At 39.1% G+C, this 16985-nt stretch overlaps 2 protein-coding genes across 3 annotated transcripts in view; one reads left to right on the top strand and one right to left on the bottom strand.

Moving 5' to 3' along the window:
- The window catches only part of MSR1 (macrophage scavenger receptor 1), a 75640-nt gene that overhangs the window by 55794 nt on the left and 2861 nt on the right, over positions 1-16985 (bottom strand). For both annotated transcript variants that reach the window (XM_004696175.2, XM_013004090.2), the window contains exons 2-4: positions 12320-12425; positions 10915-11028; positions 3952-4355 (exon numbers count right to left, since the gene is read on the bottom strand). In XM_004696175.2, coding sequence (XP_004696232.1) covers positions 3952-4355; positions 10915-11028; positions 12320-12422 — 621 coding nt within the window. In that variant the 5' untranslated portion in view covers positions 12423-12425. The remainder of the gene's footprint in view (positions 1-3951; positions 4356-10914; positions 11029-12319; positions 12426-16985) is intronic.
- Positions 15365-16841, top strand: LOC101655166 (sphingomyelin phosphodiesterase 2-like). Its single transcript, XM_045286567.1, has 2 exons — positions 15365-15406; positions 16071-16841. Exons 1-2 carry the CDS (start codon positions 15365-15367, stop codon positions 16827-16829), a joined length of 801 nt encoding a protein of 266 aa, XP_045142502.1. The 3' UTR covers positions 16830-16841.

Consider the following 16985-nt stretch of genomic DNA (forward strand, 5'->3'; position numbering starts at 1 on the left):
ATCTGTAATCAATCATTGCCATGCACTCTGCTTTTCAAATTGTGATTACTTTTAGCTTCCACTGCTTTGGGCAACTTGTCATTTCCTATTTCACTTTTCCTCCAGAGTCTTTTCTCCGGGGTGTGATGGGCTTTCTCTTTCAGATGGATCTCTCTTAATTCCTGCTAGTTGCTTTCTGGCTCTCTGTTGGACCTTTAATCTATACTCTGTCTTCATGGTGCGCTCTGTATATTTTTAATAATTATTTTATATCTAACAGTAGACGGATTCTCATCTCCCACTCACATACAGAAACGAATGCGTGGTGTGTGTTTCCTAATCCAGGTCTCCTGGACAGGAATGACAAATTGAGGTGAAAGGATCAAGCAGTTCTGGGGTCAAACCTTTGGTAAAGGATGAAAGGAACTACGATTGACCTCCTGAATGACACTGCCCAACGCAGACAGGCTCAATGACTGTCAGTGCTCAAACTCAGCCTAACAGGAACCCTGGCGGCATCGAGGGCTCTGTGTGGATGAGACGTTCTACTCCTGTAAAGAATTACAATGGTGATAACCCACGGGGGCAGTTCTACTCTATCCCACAGAGTTGGAATGGGTCAGAGTCCACTCCTAGTAGTGATTAAAAAATAATAATAATAACCTTATTTTCCCACAGCCTGGCTCTAAATTAGGTTACATCCAATTCCATCACCTCTGTCCATGACTATTAGGTATCTTCCATAAAATGTAGCAACACAATGAAAATTATTAGTGGACATGACTGTGGAGCAAAGCAGGATGATAAATTCATATCCTCTACTGAGTTTAGATGCTCTGGGGCTTGCGGTTACCTGTTGGGTGGCTAACCGCTAGGTCAGCAGTTTAAACCTACCAGTGACTCCAGGGGAGAAAGATGGACTATAGATTGCTACAAAGTTATCTGAGCAACACAGGACAGAGAGTAGAGGAATGACTATTATTTAGAACCCAGAAATTCCGTATTATTTTGCAGAACTAAATCTGAGACTGTCGTTTCATTTTCATTTTTGGAAGCTTCAAATGCTATTCGCGTTAGTCAGATTTCACTTGAAATAATTTTTATTGGAGAGAAAATGGCACTGATTTTTAATGAGCTCTGCCCAGAATTCCTGTATCTCGTCACATTCCACCACTAGTGGTTTTCCTGGAAACAAGGCGCTGAATTCTGAAATCTAACAGGTTTTCCAGGAAGAACAAATATAAATTTCATTCATAGCTTACACTTTTATGCCAGTGATTTTTATTTTCATTCTTCCAACTAAATGTTTGTTTGTTCTTGCTAAATATTTTTCTGCTAGTATGATTTATAAGACATTCCTTCAAACAGTATTTTCTAGCTCAGGAATTAATTTAATTTATTTGTTCCAGCATTAGACTAAAAATTTAAAAATGAATAAGATTCTTTAGACAACGGAGTTTTGAGCCTGGTGTTGTTTTATAGTGTGGGTGTGAAAGTGTATGGATACACTACACACACATACATTTATACTGACATTGACCTAGTTTCTTAATTTCTACAAGTAACTACTGTGTTTAAAAATAATTAGCAGTGGAAATTCCACCATTTCTTGTACCTTCCTTGCTAATGATGAACACCTACTCTCTCTCTCTTTCTCTCTCTCTCTCTCTCTCTCTCTCTCTCTCTCTCTCTCACACACACACACACACACACACACACACACAAAGAAAAAACAAAAACACATGAAAGATAAGTACAATTTAGCCAACCTCAAACAGATGTTGATTATATCTATTATCATTTTTAAATTATTTGTTATTTCCTCCACCGTCCATAGGGCTTCCAACTCAGTGTGATCCCTAGAATGTGAACTCAGGTGAGATCATAAACGTTCTGTCTCCTGGCTCAGATCTGAAGCAGTCGCCACATCGAATCTATCCTCGTTGTTCCATCTTATCCCCCTTCTCTCCGGCCGTCCTGTTTTCTGCCAGTCTTATGACATGCAGGGATATTTCTTCTCCCTACTTCTTCCTCTCAATCCATATCTACTCCTATATCTGATATTTTACTCCCATTTCCTCCCATATATCTCAGTTCTAGAGATAAGTTTTTATTTTGGCATTATTTTATAAACCTACCATAACCTCAGCCTCTGACATGCTGACACTAGATGATAAGCTTAGAGCTTATTAAGAGTAGGAGAAATAGTGACAGATTTTGGAAGATGTCACATCAAATAGAAAAGAATGGTGTTGGCATTCAGTTCCCTGAAAGAGTCCCTATATTTAACTAGCAATGTCATTGTTGCTTGACACAGTCAGATATGTGCCATATAAGAAATAAAAAATTTTGAGTTATTATACCTGTCATTCATAATTAAGGAGAATTTTCTTTCTATTCTCCAACTTTTTAGTTTGTTCAAATTATTAAAATTATTAATCAAATTATTGACTATTTTTTCATCTACTATTGTAATTTCAGATACTTTGCTTTCTAAAGGACATCACTTTTAAAAATAACTATTATGTAACTATGAATCAATACATAAAACCTTTTAAGACTAGTTCTATTGTACTAAACCTCCTATAAAATATCAGCATTATTTAGGTATTAAGAAGACAGAGGTATCACATTATAATGATACTATGTGTTATAGATTTTATAATATGAATATTTAAAATTCCATTTGCATGATAATGTTTTAGTCATATGTGGCCATTTCATGAAAAGCAATAATTATTCAACAACCAAAAAACCCATTTGCATATATGCATTTTTCTTGCTACATATATAGCCATGAATGTGGTCAAACATATAGGGGACAACATGATGGAAACCGCTTGGATATAATCAAGCATCTTGAGGGGAAAAGCTCATGTATCTGGAGGATCAGGGCCATAGTCTCTGGGGTAATTGAATCCAGTCGGCCTAACACAGTTCACAAAGACATGGTCTAGATCCTACTTTGGTGATTAGGGACTGCTGTCTTAAAAACTCATGAGCAGCTGAAAGAATAATGATGAAAATGAAAAGACATATGTAGACATTTAGTCCAATGGACTAACAGACCGCACAGTCATCAGACCCCCATGACCCTCAGACCAGAAGAACTACAGGGTGCCCAGCTACTATACCAATTGCTCACATTCACTGTAGTGGGATCCTGCAGCCTTGGTAGCATATTGAGTTAAGTGACAAGCTTCGAACTGCAAAGTCAAGAGTTCAGAACCACCAGCTGCTCAAAAGAAAGGTGAAGCTTTCTTCTCCTTTAAACAAAGTCTCAGAAACCCACAGGGGCAATTCTACTCTGACAGGGTAGTTAGAGGTCAGAATTGGCTCAATGACAGTGTGTTTGAATGAGATAACCCAGTAAATAAGGTTTCCATTCTTTGGTGATAAGAAATACTGATCTGTTGCAAAATTGAAAATTCATAATGCTTAACTCTACAGAAGTACTCACTCGCTGGCATAAAACAAAGTTGGACTCATATTGACCCTTTGGACAGGATAGAGCTGCCCCTGAGTGTGTCTTAAGCTGCAAATCTTTAGAATCAGACAACTTCATCTTTCTCTCAAGAAGAAGCTGGTGGGTTCTAACTGCTGGCCCTTTGGTGAGCAGCCCAACACATAACCCACTCTGCCACCAGGGCGGCTCCTACAGATCTACTCAGATGGTCTAAAATTTATCATTTATTTAAGTTACTGAGTTATAGCTAACTATATTTAAAAACTAAAATTCCTTATGTCTATTTCTAATGTGGGGATGAATCCTTTATCACTGGGAGAAGATACTAGATAAATGCATATGAAACTTTTTAGAAAGGTGGCCAGAGGAAGCAGAGTAAATCAGATACTGTGGAAACATGGTTTGCAATTTTTGCTTTCCTGGGCTGCCTGGGGAGACAGGATCTGTACTCAATTTCAGTATATGACCTCCCAATATAAAAATAAAAAATTAAGAATCAGACTTACTTCTTGTTCTTTCAGTGCATTCTCTTGAACCTTGCTATTCAGTGCCTCTACATTTAACTGTAAATCAAGCAATGTGGTATTCAGACTCATTAAAGACTTGGAGATGTCATTTATTATATTTTCATGTCCACTCACGGAGGAAAGTAAGGTACTTATCTTGAAAAGAGCATCATTAAATCTTTCATCGGTTTTCACACTGAAATTCTGGAAATAGCCTGTGTCGATAAGGTCGTCCTCCGTATTTGAAAGGGATTGGATTCTCTTCTCCATGGTGCTTATGCGTTCCATCACAACTTCTTGAAATCTCATTTCAGTTCCTCTGTTTCTCGTGAGATTTTGAGATAGATAAGCTGAATTAACGGAATCAACTGAGCAAATTTTTGTGTTCCATTTCAGGAATTGAGCTGCATGTTTAATTAAAAAATAAAAAGAGTTATGGTCTGTATTTTTAAGTAGATACACCATTTGCTTCATCATTCCCTATCATTCCATTCTAAAATGTTGAATATTATCCTAAATCAAGTATTCATATACATATACAATGTGTGATCCATACTAAACATATTTCTTAGCAAGAAGAATAAAACTCCCTTTTCTACTTTACATCACAATTTATTTTAGATTTCTATCTGCATTGCTGCTTATAATTGCTATAAAATGGCGTCTGATTTAGCAAATTAGATAAAATTCTATGGATTATAGACAGACTAATCTGTCTGTAGTTTATGTCATAGTACTATTTATCTCATGGCACTATTGTCATGATAAAACGAGTTAAGACTTAAAATAGAATTTGAAGTAAGCATGTCAAGTATGTGAGCTATTATAAAAAGTAAATAATGATAGTTCACATCTGGTTAAAATGTCTGCCTATCACCCTTGTTCTATAACAGAAAATGCCAGAGAATTGCCTTTTTATACCTTTTACACAGGTCTAATTCCCTTTGAACAATCAGATATGTCCCTTTGTCATTTTATAGTGGCTTGTGTGTTATCATGATATTCAAAGCTATGACATCAGTATTTCAAGTGCCAATCGAATCATCCATGGTGAACCAGCGTCGGGTCACTGCCAGACCAAAACCCCCAACCAAAACTGGAGGAAGAAGAAAGACGCAGACCAACGTTGTGGGATTTGTCACAGGAAACTTTATAAATAGCAAGGGACCACGGTCAATGATAGTGCCAATAGATGAGTTCCGCAGGTTGGAAGGCACTTAAAATACAACTGAGGAAGACCTGCTTCTCATAGGAGAGTCAACTTTATGTGGATGGAGCAAACCTTTTAGAACCTACATTTGCTAACTGGGAAAATGAAAATGAAAAGAAATAGCTGCAAACTTCCATTAATATTGAAATTTGGAATGTACAATGTATGAACCTAGGAAAATTAGAAGTCGTTGAAAAATGAAATGGAACACATAAAGATTGAGGTCCTAGGCCTAGTGAGCTGAAATGGACCCATATTGAAGTCAGGAGAAGAAGGGCATCATTGTTCTTTATTGTCAAAAAGAACACCCCCCCGACAAAAAAAGAACACTCCAATTAGATGCTGCCCAACTACTGGAAAGAATAGTATCTGGGGTGTTAAAGGTGTGTCTTAAAACTAGCAATCATCTAAATGAGGTGTTGGGTAAGTCCACATAGAAGAAGCACACTAGTCTGTGTGATTCAAGGACTGTAAATCATAAAATCCAAGACCAGAGAAGAAAGCTATATTAGAGCTTAACATCTGAGCACCCAGTTTGCAAAAGACTGACTATGGATGACAGTGAAAGCCCAAAATCCATATGCAGGGGTTATTCCAGTGAATCCTCTCTCTCTGACCATTGACCAGGGAGGTGAACAGTTCTGCTATCAGACAGAGTGTATTGGAAAGCAGACAAATGCAGATATAGTTAAGTTAAAATGTAGCATCAAGTTCAATGAGATTATGGTATAGAATATATTTTTCTTATAAATTTTAAAACACTGTGCCTGTTTACTTATACTCTAAGTACAAATTAATTTTATCATTATTTTCTTTAAAACCTCTTAACACTTTATTGTAAATCTAAGTAAGGAATGGCAGATCATATATTTCTCATATTCCTAGCTTAAAGTATGGCAACTACTTTTTGGTGTGAAAACTCAATGACTCTGGGAGAGTCGCTCATGGAATGTAGGAGTTGACGTTCATGGCTGGGAATCCTAGTTCTGCTCTCCAGTATTCTTAGCTTCCGGGTGTGGGTGCGCATAATAGTGCTATGAAAAATGTCTCGCTGAAGTTTAAGCTTTTAGTCTACAAGGTTTTATCTCTTTGAAGATTCAAAGAAATACTTTTTCCTGCTCTTATTTCTAGGAGTAGAAGTGGTTCTGGGGTGGGGGGGGGGGGGGGGGGGGGGGGAGGGGGCTTGCTTTTATATTCTGAGAGGAAGTTGGGGCTTTCTACTTCTGTAAACAATTAGCATTTCGCATTTCTACAGGGACAGTTCTACTCTGTCCTACAGGGTCACTATGAATCTGTATTGACTTGGTGGCATTAAGTTTGTTTGTTTGTTTAGTATTGTAGAATCTGTTGATGTAAATAATCTGATTTATGTCTTCATTTGGCACTAAAATACTTATCATAAAATTTGCAACCCATATATAGAAGTATAGAGAAACTCTAGGGATTTTTTTTCATTGCCTAATTCTTTACAATTTACCTTTGCATGTCTTTATTTTTACCTTTCTCTTCTTGCTTAATTAAATTTCTTAATCTTTAATTTTATTTTTGCTACCAAACATTTTGGAATAAAATAGGAGGCAAAATGAAAATAAGATATATTCTATTCAGTAAGAAATAAAATGGAGAGTCACAGGAAAAGCCAATATAGGTATTATTACTGATATTTAGTTATCCACTCTATAGACATTCATTGAGAAATCACTATTCTTTACAAATAACTTGCTTCGCAAGATGAATTTTAAACTTGATACCAATGTAAATAAACATAAAGTTTATTCTATGTGTTTCACATGATAAAGACAATGATTCATTATGAGCATATATAACTCAAATGCTAAATTTGTAATAATCAATTGCAATCACTTCAATGACTGAAAATAATATTAATCATCTCAAAGACTCAGCAAGCAAATGACTGGCACTAATGGAAAGTTTCTGTAAAGTGATAGGGTACAAGATCAACATACAAAAAAAAAAAAATCAATTACATTCCTTTACACTGAAAAGAGAACTCTGAAAAGAAAATCAGGAAAATAATACCATTTATAATTATGAGACAGAGTCATTTATATGGCACCTCTAGCCATAAACCCTTTGATAATATATTTATTATACATTTTGGCCTCTATACCTGTGGCAATAATCCAATTTTGTGAGGAGTTCTCTGCTATGCTACTGGACAAAGCAGGAAATCTCACACTTCTTGATCTGAAAACCTACCACCCAGGTTTGGTCGGCAAAGCACCCTGCAGCACAAGAGACACAGAAGCCAGACTTGAGGACCCGGAAGTAAATCTGGATCTCTGATAAAGGGTCCAAACTCACCAAATGAGGAAGAACCAGTCTCTAACAAATGGTGCTGGCCAAACTGGATAGCTCTTTTCAGAAAAGAAAAATGCGACCCATACCTCAAAGTGTACACAGGACAAGCTCAAGGAGGATCAAAGACCTAAATGTAAACTATAAATTCATCAAAGGTAAAGTAGGGATAAATGTAGGTTCCCTAAAACATGGTATTAATACACTATCAAATACAACTACACATACAGACAAATTAGGTGACTCATAAAAATCAGGCACTATATGCATCAAAATATTTAATCAGAAGAGTAAAAACAGAATCTCTGGTCTAGGGGTGGAAATGTGTAATGACATACTGGACTACGGTCTCTAAACCCAAACCAGACTCACTTATAGCAAGTCAATTCTGACTCACAGTAACACTGCAGGGCAGGGTAGAAATGCCTCTTTGGGTTTCGGTAAATTCAAAAAAATTTTACAGGAATAGAAAGCCTTGTCTTCCCCCAGCAGTGGTTCCAACCACAGACTCTGCAGTTAGAAGTCCAGTGTCTAATTCTCAATGCCACCAGGGCTCCTTGACAAATTCTTAAAATGTATAGAATGTTTCCACATCTCAACAACGAAAAGGCAAATAATCTGATTCTAAAAGGGACCCAAGATCCTGCATGGTTACTTCAACAAGAAGGCATTCAAGTGGCCAGCAAACAAAGACATGCTCAAGAGAACTCATTAGCAAACCCACTTCTCTTGAGTCGTTTCTGGATCACTGCTGCCCTATGGGTGAGGGAGAACTCCCCTGTGATATTTCGAGACTGTGCCTTTAGAGGAGCAAAAGAACCGTCTTTCTCCTGAGGAGCGGCTGCTGGTTTGTTTCTAACTACTGACGGTCTGCGAAGCCCAGCCCCTAATCGCTACATCTCCAGGGTGAGATTCTAACTGAAACAACCCCTGGAACCCAGCATTAGTACCAACCTGAAAGACCGAAATGCAGAAAACAGCAAATGCTAGTGAGGGTGAAGAGGAATTGAAACCCTCATGCACGGCTGGTGAGACTGTAAAATGGCACATCCATTGTGGAAAAGGGTATCCCACTTCCTGAAAACTCAGAAATAGAAATACTGTAGATATATCCCAGCAGTCTCTTTGCGTCATATCTATCCTACACAAACAAGAGACCTGCCATGAATAAACGTATTCATCACAGCACTAGTCATATGAGCAGAGATTGTAAAAGCTAGAAAGAATCCATGTGCCCATCAACAGAAGAATCAGTAAACAAACTATGGTACACACACACAATTAAATACTATGCAATGTTACAGAATAATGGTGAATCTGCAAAACACTTCACAGTGTGGATGAACCTGGAGGATAGTGTGTAGAGTAATTAGAACAAGAAGATAGATATTATATGAGACCAATATTACAAAAAGTCAAGAAAACTTTTTCACAAAAAGCATTCTTTGATGGCGGGGAGTGAGAGTGTGGCAGGAGGACGAAATCACGTCTCGATGTAGTGTGCTCATTGTGAGAGATATCACCTGCTTGGGCCCTAGAATGATCCAAAAGTGCTGCAAAAGTAAATACCTACACTTTATTCTGGATTATGGGCTATTGTAGAAATATTTTTAATTGCCAACAGGTTGCTGTGTAATTTTTTTTTCCTGAAAATTTGGGGATCTACAAACTAGGCGATGTGCACACACTAATTCAGGCTAAGGGGAAGGCATTAAGAGGGAGGTCAGCAAAGAGTGCTGAAGGCAAAGAAGAGCACCCAGGAAGAGTCAGAAGGGTAAAAGGCAACTGGGGCAATTATGATTATATTTAGGTGTCTTTATTAAAGCTCAATCTTGTAATAAAATAACATATGAATGGGTGCATAGATAAGCACACAGCTGAATAAGTGTGGGAAAGAGAATGGAGCTGCACTCATAAATATAGATGGGTTTGACATGTCATTTCTGCATATGTGTTTGCCTATGCTGAGAATCCATGAATATAGCACAGCAAGTAGGAACCAAATGATGAAAACTTCTTATCCACAGCCAAAGAGGCTAAGGCAATGGCTTGTTGGTCCTAAGGTCTCAGGACTATAGTCTAAGGGGACATCAAGTTCTTATAGTTTTGAAAGAAAAAATAGAAAGGGAAAAAATAGTTTGTGAGTAGTCATCTGAGGTGCAGCTATTGATATCTTCCATCAGAGGAGAGAATAATAAAGAACATTGAAGTCACATGGAAACAGTCCAATGGACTAAAAGCCCACACACTGCAGCCTCCATGACCCTGAGACCAGAAAAATTAAATACAGTCGTTGGGTACCATAGCTGATTAATCGGAAAGTAAAGACAGCTGAAGGCTTGGATAGAGTGGTGGTGGGGATTGGAATACAATTCAAAGTCATAAAGTACATCAGGCTACTTATTGGGGAGAGAATGGAGGAACATCCTGAGATGTAGTCATCCTTCAGGCTTGGGACTGAACTCACTTCGATGGCTCACTTTTCAGCCATGTAGTAGATGGGTTTATAAAGGAAATAATAGCACTAGCTAGAGTGTGCACTCTAGGATAGTCATCCATTTGAGGCCAAAGTGTAACACTTGCCCATGGACAAAGTTCAAAAGAGAGGAAAAAAACATTGGGAAAGGCAGGGATGATAATAAGAAACACAGGGAAGGAAAGTTGCTATATTAGAGGGATTTCAATTAATGACATGAAACAAAATATGTATTAATTATTAAATGGAAATTGATTTATTCTGTATTACTTCATTCAATTTATAATTAAAAAATTAAATGACTAAAATCACTTTGATCACTAAAATACAAGAATTTCATTGTGTTATACTTCTTTAACAGTAATATGCTATTCAGATATATTCTAAATTAAAACATATACATGAAAATCAGAGATAAGAATATAACTAGTTATCATTAATGCCTATTATGTAAAAAATACTTTTCTTTTTTTCATATCCATAGTTTTGTAGTAGGATATTTTTAAGATTTGACTACAAGGGAAAAGAAATGAAATATGTCAAAAATGGAGAGATATTTAAGGAATGATTTATGATATTTTTACCTTAGCTAAGTTACTCATGAAAACAATTAAGTTATAATTGAGTCTTTCTTGACATTTGAATACTTTGCTCACAGGTGCTCACTCCCCCATCCAAATACCCACCCCACACCCACATATTTTCTTCCTTTCTTCTAGAGCAAAAATAGAGCTGAGGGGAGATACATTTTGGTAATATTTTATTATTTTTTAAAAATCTAACTTTTCTACTTAATCAGCCAGAATCTATTTTTCTTTCATTTGATAAACTTAAGAACTCTGTAAGATGACGTTTTCCTTAGGAACCTACCACACATACTACAGACAGTTTATTTTTTGCTTCTGAAATAAATAACTCTAAGCTCGACGCTGAGCTTCCAAACGCTAGCGTACTCTACCTGCCACTATCCCGATGACGGGGATGAGAAGGGCGAACACGAGGATGTAAAGGGCAATCAGTGCCGTTTTGAAAGATTTCAGTTTCTCCTGAAGAGCAGGGCCGTTTTTCGGATCTGAGGGAAACAAAAGCCCAGCTGCTATTAGACATAAAATATTGGCTAGTGTATGTCTGGGTTCAGATAACATTTTTCAAGTCACTTAATATAATTTTGTTTCTTCAAACAGTCCAACTTTGACTGAACTATGGAGTGGATCCCTGGAATCCATCCTCTGGTTATATCCATAATAGTAACCTTTTAGTATTATGTATTAATATGGAACAATAGTTCACATCCTGAGATGCTCAATGTGGTAGAGGTAAATCAGTATAAATGATAAACTCAACAGATTAATAGACGATGAAGGCATTTCTCTCACTTAGCTCAGCTCGCTCTCCTCAGCTCAAATCACTATCAAGTTCATGCGGATTACTAGTGACCCAGTAGAGCAGTGGTTCTCAACCTTCCCACAGCCACTACCCTGTCATATAGTTCCTCATGTGGTGACCCCCAACCATAAAATAATTTTCATTGCTACTTCATAACTGTAATTTTGCTACTTTTATGAATTGGGTGACCCCTGTGAAAGGGTCATTTGATCCCCAAAGGGGTCACGACCCACATGTTGAGAACCACTGCTGGAGACCAGTGGAGAACTGCTCCTCTGGCTTTCCAAGAAACTTTACATGAGTAGAAAGCTTCATCCTTCCCCAGCTGGTGATTTTGAACTGCTGACCTTGCAGTTAGCAGCCCAAAACTTAGCCAACTATGCTAACAGGGATCCTGTTTTTTCCTAACGAGGTCAACCATCAAGAGTCCTGCTGGCATAGTGGTTACACGTTGGCTACCAATTGCATGGCCAGCAGTTCGTAACCACAGGTGGCTCTTCAGGAGAAAGGCAGAAGCGTTTCAGTCTCAGAATCCAACAGGGGCAGTTCTGTCATGGGCTATAGGGTCTCCACAAATGGGCATTGGCTTGCTGTGGGTTCTGTCCTTATTCCTTAAACAAGCATGTCCAGCAATAGAGGAATATTTCTTTTGTTTTCTTTTTGTAACCTGTACAAATATATGCTTTACCCCTATCACTTACACTTTTCAAATATTATTTCAAATATGATATAGGCTCATAGCCATCTCTGGCTAGGAAATTAGAGGATCCAATCTGTGAACCCATTTATTCCCCAGAAATGCTTATTTGATTCAAACTTATTTTTTTGTGTGTTTCAAGAAAGGATTATAACTATTTAACAGATAACTATCATTTTAAGATTCATAGTCATTAAAAATAAGCGTTAAGCTTATAATTTTATAGTTGTCAATAACTATAAGGACAGTCCCCAGAAGTAACTCCTCCCCCTCTACTTACTCTGCAGAAGGAAGGCTGTCATTGAATGAGCATCAAATTTCACAGATTCTGAGCAATTATCAGCTTCTTCCTGCCGATCAGGAAATCTATCCCACCGCCCCATATTCTATCAAGAAAAAAAACAAAAACAGGAAAATAAATGCTTTGAATTTTTTGGTATTATATTTCAATTGAAATTTATGATTAGTGTTCAATTATAAGCACAATGAATCAGTTAGATTTATACTTACATGTATGCCATTTGTAGTGAGGAGCCCTGAGAGCATAGTGGGTTAAGGGGGCCGCTAACCTCCAGGTCCCAGTGGCTCCATGAAAGACATACTTATGCCTGTAGAGCAGAGGTTCTCAACCTGTGGGTCGCGACCCCTTAGGGGGTTGAATGACCCTTTCATAGGGGTCACCTAAGACCATCGGAAAATACATAAATATTTCACGATATATAATTACATATTGTTTTGTGGTTAATCACTATGCTTTCATTGTTTAAATATGTTCGATTTGTAACAATGAAAATACATCCTGCATGTCAGATATTTGCATTATGATTCATAACAGTAGCAAAATGACAGTAATGAAGTAGCAAGGAAGATAATTTTATGGCTGGGGGGGTCAGCACATGAGGAACTGTATGGAAGGGTAGCGGCTTTAGGAAGGTGGAGACCCACGGCACAGAGGTTCATAGTGTTGCCACCACACTCTGTTGTCCCATAGGTAGGAATCTCGGGATGGCAGGGGGTTGGGTGTGGTTTGGTGATCATTGGTAGTTAGGAGCCCTGCTGTTGTAACAGCTAAGCACTGGGCTTCTAGACAAAAGCTCAAAGGTTTGAATTCACTAGCCTTTGTGAGAGAGAAATGGCCGTGAGATCTGCTTGCCCTAATGATTTCAACCTAGGAAAACCCATGGGGTGGTTTCCACTCGCTCACATAGGGCACCTATGATTGGAATCCACTTACTGGCAATCAAGGGTGTGTCTGTTTATTTTTTTAAGGAGTCAGAGTTAACTTGAAAGTACAACCACCACACAATGTTAAACTCACCCATAGTTTTCATTTTAACATTAAAAGACTCACTCATGTAGAACCTACTTAAGTATCTTTCTATATAGAGATACATATTTGCGTGTGATTTTTTCAGAAAAAGAGGAGAAAATAACTTTCCTCTTTTTCTTTAAAGCTAAAATTATTTCCCAAAGCAAGAGGAAACAACTATTTAGCTGGGGGAAAAGCTTTTAGAACAAATCATTACATAAAACTTGGTACAAATATCCTGTGGTCTTTTATCAAGGATTCTGGAATAAGTTTTTAAAAACAGATTCATGAGTTAGTTTGTGCTAGGCACAGTGTCTGTTTATTAATTTAGAAAGAAAAAAGCAAAGTCTCCTTACTGGAATAGGAGAAACAGGTCAAATTTAGGTTGCTTTCTTTTCTTATTTTTCTCAAAAATAAGAAATATTCTTATTCTGCAAAAGAAATATTCTTTCTTTGCAGAGCTTCTCATATTAAGCTACTTCTATTTCTAACATAACACAAAACTAAGGCTCATCCTTGGCCCCCTTCCACACTCATTCCCCCACCTGACATGCCCGGTTCCTTATCAAATTCCATGTAAAACCTGAGCGCTTTTCAATACCCTCCCCAACCCCCACTGCCACCCTCCCCAAAGTACCGCCGCATTATTGCCACCTAGCCTGTCTTCATAGCACTCTACCTGGTAGTGTTGGCTACCTAGTGGTGCTGTAATAGAATGACCCCAAGTGAGTGACTTTTTAAGGAATGGAAATTTAATTTTTTTACAGTTCAAGAGGCTTCAAGTTCAAACTTAGAACCTGGTTCTAGGGAAAGACCTCCCACTCTTTTTTTTTTTATTATTAATTTCATCTTCTACTAGCAGCCAGCAGCCCTTAGCGTTTCAGGACTTGTAGCTGCATCTATCTTTCTATCCCCCTGTGAGGGACTTCCACGTCTCTTCTGGTCTTTTTATACCTTGCAGCCCTTTTGGCATGAGTTACATTTGGCTGTTAATTGCGTGGTTGGTGGCTCAAACCCATCAGGCTCTTCTTGGGACAGAGATGGCCCTGCTATCTGCTTACAGTCACAGGAACGCTAAGGAGTTGTTCCACTCATCCGATCGGATGGCTATGTGTAGGAATTGACCTGGTGTGGGTTATGCATAAGAACGAATTAAGTGTCATATTTACTCCACGCAGGTATGTCATTAGCATACCACACAATCTCTGTTTTCAAATAGAATCATAGCCTGAGGTAAAAGAGCTAGGAATTCAACATATATTTGGAGTGGAGTGATGGGACCCACAACTTCCAGTCTGTAATACTGGTCTGCTTGCTTCACTTAGACTACGCTTTCTTCCCCCCACCACCCCCAGCTTCGTTCTCTTAGAAAGCAAGTGAGATCTTATGTCCTGTTCAAACCTAAGTTGTGTTTCCCATAGTTCCTAGTTCTACACTAAAACCTTACGCTTAGGGTAGCCTTTTGAAGGAGTTCTGTCAGCATAGTGTGTTAAGCATTGGACTGACTGCTAATGGGAACGTCACTGACCTTTGTTGAGCCTTGAGTTTAAATTTATAGCTACCCCTTTTCACTTCCTCTTCCCCTTCCTGGATTGATGTTTCTTCAAGAACCCCATCATCATCTAACAAAAAATACATTTCCTGACCAAAAAATTAACAAACCCTATACTAAAAGACAAAGTATTTTGCAAGATTACTGTATTTCATATCTGGGGTTATGCCTCAATAAAAGGCATTACATTTCATTCCTGTGGAAAATTTTACAGTTCTTCTACCCATTGAAAAATAAAATTATTTTCTTTTAATTATTTGAATCATGGTATTAGAACAAAAATATCAAAAATACTTTGGACTGCAAGGAGAACAAACAAATCTGTCTTGCAAGAAGTTCAGAATACTCCTTGGAAGCAAGGACACAGAGACGTGTCTCACATTCTCTGTGAGTAGCGCCCAGGGCCAGCACAGGACAGCGTGCTTGGTAGAGAGTCAGTGGAAAAGGGGAAGACCTTCAATGGAATGGACCGACACCACCCATCAGTGGACTCAAACCCAACGATTGTGAGCACGGTTCCACACAGCGAGCATGTCACTCTATGGCTGATAGGTCACTCTTAAGTCGGAGCCAACTTGAGGGCTCCTAACAACAACTCTCTGAAAACAGACACTTGGCCCCACCTTGCCTCAAAAGCCATCAGTGCTATCACAGTACTTCAGCTCTTGATTCTGATGATCAGAATTCCAATTTTTTATCATGTTGGAATAAACAAGCACTGTAAACTGTAAACAGTAGACACCATTTCAGTATACTTTTAGATAATATCTCCAAAGTTACAAGAAAAAGCAACTTGACATAAAGTTGAATTCCCTACACTATATCAATACACCGAGAAAGGACTATAAACTCTTTTGAATTTGGATTACCTATTAAAAGCACTTTATCAAAAGAAGTGAAACTCGTCACTGCAGTATCAGCCTTTTCTAAAAGTCGGTGACAGTTTATAGAACCTGCAATAAGAAAATTATGATGAAGGGACTTCGGTGTTAACTTGTTTAGAGCCAGCTCACTATTCTGCTGCTTTCCTTATTCAAGCACTGTGGAATTACGATGAGTCACTTGGAATGAAAGTTCTCATTCTATCACCCTGACACAAGAACAAGTATCTTCATTGTTTATATTAGATTCAAGTCTTTACACCTAATTATCACATGGTTGATCTAATAGTGCGCAACTTTGGCATTTTGCCTCAACTTGCACCCAAAAGATCTGGGCTGCCGCCTCCTGAAGGAGTGGACAGGGCTGCAGGATGCCTACCTGGAAACCCAAGACTTCCAGGGCTGTGAGGAAGGCTGCACAATGGTGCCGCATAACTGTTACGTCAACCAGCAGGAGCTGCAGCCATTCCCCTTTGGCATCCGAATCGACTACGTGCTGTACAAGGCAGTTTCTGGGGTCTGCGTCTCCTGCAAGACGCTCAAAACCACTACAGGCCATGACCCTCTCGGTGGCACCCCCCTCTCTGATCATGAGGCTCTCATGGCAACCCTGTGTGTGAGACACAGCCCCCCACAGGACAGCCCCAGCCTGGCCCGTGAAACAGCAGAGATGCCGCCATTGGTCACAGTGCTAAAGGAGGCCTCCATGGAGCTGGGCTTGGGTCTGGCTCAAGCTCACTGGTGGTTGGCCTTCGCCAGCTGTGTGGTTGGCGGGGGACTTCTGTTCCTGGTGTTGCTGTGTGCACTGGTGGCTGGTGGGGACAGCGGACAAGTGGCCTTGCTGCTTCTGGGCCTCAGTGTGGGCATGGTGCTGGGGGCAGGCGCCGTCTACCTCTTCCACATGCAAGAAGCCAAAGGCTTGTGGAAGACCCAAGCTGAGCTCCAGCATGTGCTGGGCAGGGCTTGGGATGCCCAGGACATGGGCTCTAGGCCTCGACCAGCCCAGCTCCTGAGGCAGCAGCTGGACAACAGAGCTGTAGAACAATAAAGCTTGATGGTATTTCGTGCCTCTACCCTGGTTTTTGGAGGGGCAGTGACGGGCCAGGAGTCAGAGTGACTGCCCCAATATAGGCCACGAGGCTCCTACATATCATCTGCCCTTCTCAAAAAAATCCTCACTGCCATGACCTGGTCAAAGAAAGCA

Source organism: Echinops telfairi, unplaced genomic scaffold (assembly GCF_000313985.2).
Source record: "Echinops telfairi isolate 266 unplaced genomic scaffold, ASM31398v2 ScPeMD7_9;HRSCAF=40, whole genome shotgun sequence".
NCBI lineage: Eukaryota > Metazoa > Chordata > Mammalia > Afrosoricida > Tenrecidae > Echinops > Echinops telfairi.